Source organism: Podarcis cretensis, assembly GCF_951804945.1.
Source record: "Podarcis cretensis genome assembly, chromosome: 14".
NCBI lineage: Eukaryota > Metazoa > Chordata > Lepidosauria > Squamata > Lacertidae > Podarcis > Podarcis cretensis.
In genome coordinates this window covers 18,721,708-18,726,194 of record NC_137183.1, presented here as the reverse complement: position 1 = coordinate 18,726,194, position 4,487 = coordinate 18,721,708, and the positions used below count along the sequence as shown (strand labels likewise).

Here is a 4,487-nt window from a genome sequence, read left to right as displayed (position 1 = left end):
AACGTTGGGAGTGAAGTAACAAGGCTTGTTATAAGTATGGTTGCCATGTTTCCTAAAGAGAATATCCGGACACAAAAGCTTGCAGATTCTCAAAGACAAAATGAAGTTTTGGAGCTATTTTTAAGGAAATGCATAAAAATCTACTGGTAGTTAAGTGATTTCCTCCCAGCTACTGCTTCAGACTGCTGTATTCTGGCTATGTCCAGAAAATTTCAGACATATGGCAGCCCTGCCTGGACCACTGGGAGGCAGTTGGCAGAAAAACATCATATTTTTCCCTCGCTGATCCCTTCTTGAGTAACTAACAGCCTGTAGATCTTCTCTCAAGCTTTACTTCCTTCTTACTGCTTCTTCAGTATTAAGTGTTGGACTCTCTTTTTGTAAGTTGGTTCTCAGAATGGCCTTGTTTGCCAGGAGTAAGAAACCTTTCTTTATTCTTTCAACCAGCAGTCTTAATGGACTATTTATTTCTGCTCTCCTCCGGTATATACACACACACATGGAGAGAAACCATTTCAACTTGATTATTTGAGAAGATTTAATGCAATCTGAAGGAAGCTGTCCGTGCATCATGCGATAACAGTTCTGATTTACCGTGAATTGTATCAGATGCAATGTTTTCAACACAGGCATACAAAAACATAAATAAATAACAGATAAATAAGTTTGGAAATGGGAAGGAAGAAGTGCTCCCTTTGGCTCAATAAGGCAGTCTTGGTTTTCTAATAGCAGGAATCCTTCCCGGAAGGCATGGTGATATAAATATCTGGTGGTCACCAAGGAACCAAGTTTGTCAGTAATACTGACTGAAGAATGAGAAAACGGAGATGAGTTTTGTCTTGATGTAGTGCAAGGCCAGCCAGGGACTCTTCTCTTCACCCAACTTTGCAAGGAAGCCGTCCTGCAGTAGGGGAGAAGAATAACATTCTCGTTAGGGGTCAATTTATTATGACAAAGTGCTGTTTGCTTCCCCATACCAAGAGGGCAAATTGGTTTGAAGGAAAGTGCTCAGATTATCTTTCTTTTTAAGCCAAGAATATTGCAGGACAGTGCTACCTCGGGTTAAGTACTTAATTCGTTCCGGAGGTCCGTTCTTAACCTGAAACTGTTCTTAACCTGAGGTACCACTTTAGCTAATGGGGCCTCCTGCTGCTGCCGTGCTGCCGGAGCACAATTTCTGTTCTCATCCTGAAGCAAAGTTCTTAACCTGAGGTACTATTTCTGGGTTAGCAGAGTCTGAAGCATCTGTAACCTGAAGTGTCTGTAACCCAAGGTACCACTGTACCCACTGTTGAATAGTGGAAAAGATGGACGAAGGCCACAACTCTGTTGGATTCATAGCTCTTTATTGTAGCAGTTAGAACTACTCCTGGAATCAGACTGACTGCAACCTAGCTGGCTGCTTTATATAATACTATATAACTTGAAACAGTAACAACTCACAACTAGCTAACCAATCAGCGACAGTTTTCAATCCTTCATTTACATACTGGTGGCCCTGAGTGAGAACTGCCACTAATCTTAATACATAACACCCACCATTCTCTCTGCTAGCACAAGGGGTCCTGCACTAGTAGACAGGGACGTTTTACATTGCAGGGTAGAGGAATCCAATGCAATAGTCATGCTAACTCATTGTGCAATGGAACGCACAATCAATTGTGCAATAAAGTTACCAGTGACCTGCTTATAGACTCTCCTGGACACGGATATTCTGCTGGTGCAAAACATTTCGCAAGTGGGAAAAATATACTGCTGAGCGAGTTTGCCTTCGGCAGGAAGAGAACAGCCTTCCCCTGTTGTTTTGCATATAGCGTGTGGAAATTCAGAGCTAGGCTGTCTCCAAAGCTGGAGGTTCTATTCAGCTATCATGGCTGGAATAAAAAGTTAGCTTCTGTGAATTTGTCAGGTCTCTTTTTTTATTAAGGCGATTCAAGCCAAGCCAGCCAGCAGCAAATGTCGTATGGTAATTGAATATATTAAGGGATGCGGGTGGTGCTGTGGGTTAAACCACACAGCCTAGGACTTGCCGATCAGAAGGTCAGCGGTTCGAATCCCCACGACGGGGTGAGCTCCCATTGCTCGGTCCCTGCTCCTCCCAACCTAGCAGGTCGAAAGCACATCAAAGTACAAGTAGATGAATAGGTACCACTCCGGTGGGAAGGTAAACATCATTTCCATGCACTGTTCTGGTTCGCCAGAAGCGGCTTAGTCATGCTGGCCACATGACCCGGAAGCTGTACGCTGGCTCCCTCGGCCAATAAAGCGAGATGAGAGCTGCAACCCCAGAGTCGGCCACAACTGGACCTAATGGTCAGGGGTCTCTTTACCTTTACCTAATTATATATATTGGGTGAAAATTTGCTTTCTTTTATCTGTCCTGCTTATCTCCATTGCTTGTCTCTTCAATTTAAAGTTCAAGCAACAACCGAATGATGCACAATCACGCACGCACACACTGAACCCAGAAGTAGCCCCAAAACTTCATAATGGTGTCATGAAAGGGAGTGGAGCAGGGCGAAATGGAGTGGGCTTATGCACACTCGGCTGACACATGTGGGGGTCCAGAGCATAACTCCCACGCAAAACAAAGATTGCCTGTATTATAGAGAAGCACTGTAACAAAACACCATTTACAGTGCCAACACTTGGCTATTGTTGTGCGACCTGAGAAAGCAATACACTCGTACCTTGGTTGTCGAACGCCCTGGAAATCAGACATTTTGGCTCCTGAACACTGCAAACCTGGAAGTGAGTGTTCAAGTTTGCGAACGTTCCTTGGAACCAGAACATCCGACGGGGCTTCTGTGGCTTCTGATTGGCTGCAGGAGCTTCTGCTGATTTTAACCCTCAGTGTCTGAGGGGGGAGGAGATGGTCTTTCAGGTATTTGGGTCCCAGTGCCAGATTAGCAAACTGAGTAGGCACCTATTAGGATCCCCACGACAACAGAGGAAAAGTAATATTTGATATTGAAAGAAAATGACAAACCAGCTTTCTTAGTTCAATGTGAGGGAGTGGATGAGATTTTGACTGCCTAGGGGCCTCCATGGGGTTTAATCCAGTACTATAGGGACCCAAGTCATTTAAGGTTTTAAACAATGCCCAACTGAGGAAACTGAGCAGCAAACTTACCCAGCCTCCATTTTCGCTGATCCACATAGCTTTGGTGTTTATAAATTCAGTGACACAGTGGCAAATCGGTTCCACGTTTTCTCTTGTCAAAGGAACTCCGTGCTGTCGCAACTTCTTTGTGATAATTCCTGCGAAGACGAATATTGTCAAAATCCGTCCCCAGTTGGTGTTCCCGTCAGCAAATTCCTGTGCCATCACCTGGCTGAAAATGTCACTGGCCTCCTCGACAGAACTGATCTTGATGGAGTGCCAAAGTGGCTTTATCTTCTCTTCCACTTCTTCCTGAAGCGAAGGTGCTACTCTTGCCAAGACTTGGGCAACTCGACTCGGGGCAGCGTCCAGTTCGACATCCTCACAAACGTGTTTCAAGTAGTCTTGGACCAAAGTGTAAACAGACTGCAACTGGCTGTTTTCCATTGAGAAATGAGCACAGAGGGCAAAATGCAAGCTTTGACCTCGACAATGTAGCTTCAAATGATTTTCAGGTTGCTTGAGAGCTGAACTTAGTAACTTCAGCCTTTTCATGCAATGGTTTCCTCAATGGGGGTGGGGTGGAATTTTTCGCCACACTTTCAAGAAAGTCCATTTGCATGCAGCTTGTGGCTAGGAAATGGAAGTTTCCAGCGTGGGAAAAAAAACAGGTTTCTAGCTTAGACTTCCCCTAAAATGATTTATGAGTTCTCTAAATGCAGATAGAGGAACCGTTAAAAGTTATAACACAGTGGAACCTCAGTTGTTGAAAGTAATCCGTTTCGGAAGACTGTTTGACTTTTGAAACGTTCAACAACTGAGGTGCAATGGGCGGTCAGCAAAATCCATTGAAAAAATGGAAAAACATTCCTCAGAAGCCATTTGACGCCCGAGGCACGTTTGGAAATGGAAGCATTCGCTTTCGGGTTGTCGGTGTTCGGAAGCCGAAATGTTCGACTTCCAAAGCGTTCGACAACCGAGGTTCCACTGTATATTAAAAACCCAAGTAATCAGCAGCTGCAACCTGGCATATTAATGTTGCTAGATGAAGTAGGTTTACACAGGATCAGATCTATATACAAGACAATCAGTGTGTGTGTGTGTGTGTGTGTGTGTGTGTGTGTGTGTGTGTGTCTAGACACACATAAGCATTGCTGCAAGCTGGTGTACCAGCACAAGGGTTCATAGAAATTTTAGCATCCTGATTTTGGCATGGCATTAGTTCCAAGACCTAACGCCAACCTCAATAATAGTACTTTGGAGTAAAGAACCAGAGCAGTGTAGTGATTGGATCAGAGTCTTGGATTAGGGCTGGAAATTCTCTGTTTGGTCATTTCAGATGACCTGGCTATCTTCCAGTCTAACCCACCTTGCAGGGTTGCTG

The 4,487-nt window shown here is 44.4% G+C and overlaps 1 protein-coding gene across 1 annotated transcript; it reads right to left on the bottom strand.

Moving 5' to 3' along the window:
• Positions 1–513: 513 nt before the first annotated feature.
• Positions 514–4,185, bottom strand: BCL2A1 (BCL2 related protein A1). Its single transcript, XM_079954413.1, has 2 exons — positions 3,134–4,185; positions 514–901 (listed from the first exon to the last, which is right to left on the bottom strand). Exons 1-2 carry the CDS (start codon positions 3,656–3,658, stop codon positions 794–796), a joined length of 633 nt encoding a protein of 210 aa, XP_079810539.1. The 5' UTR covers positions 3,659–4,185; the 3' UTR covers positions 514–793.
• Between the last annotated feature and the right edge of the window lie 302 nt (positions 4,186–4,487).

What these genes read in the sequence shown, in the direction of transcription:
- BCL2A1 (XM_079954413.1), bottom strand. Translation starts at nt 3,658, where the DNA reads ATGAAAAGGCTGAAGTTACTAAGTTCAGCTCTCAAGCAACCTGAAAAT. An exon ending in TCAGCGAAAATGGAGGCTGG is followed by an intron (nt 902 to 3,133) that starts GTAAGTTTGCTG and finishes CCCCTACTGCAG; the next exon opens with GACGGCTTCCTTGCAAAGTT.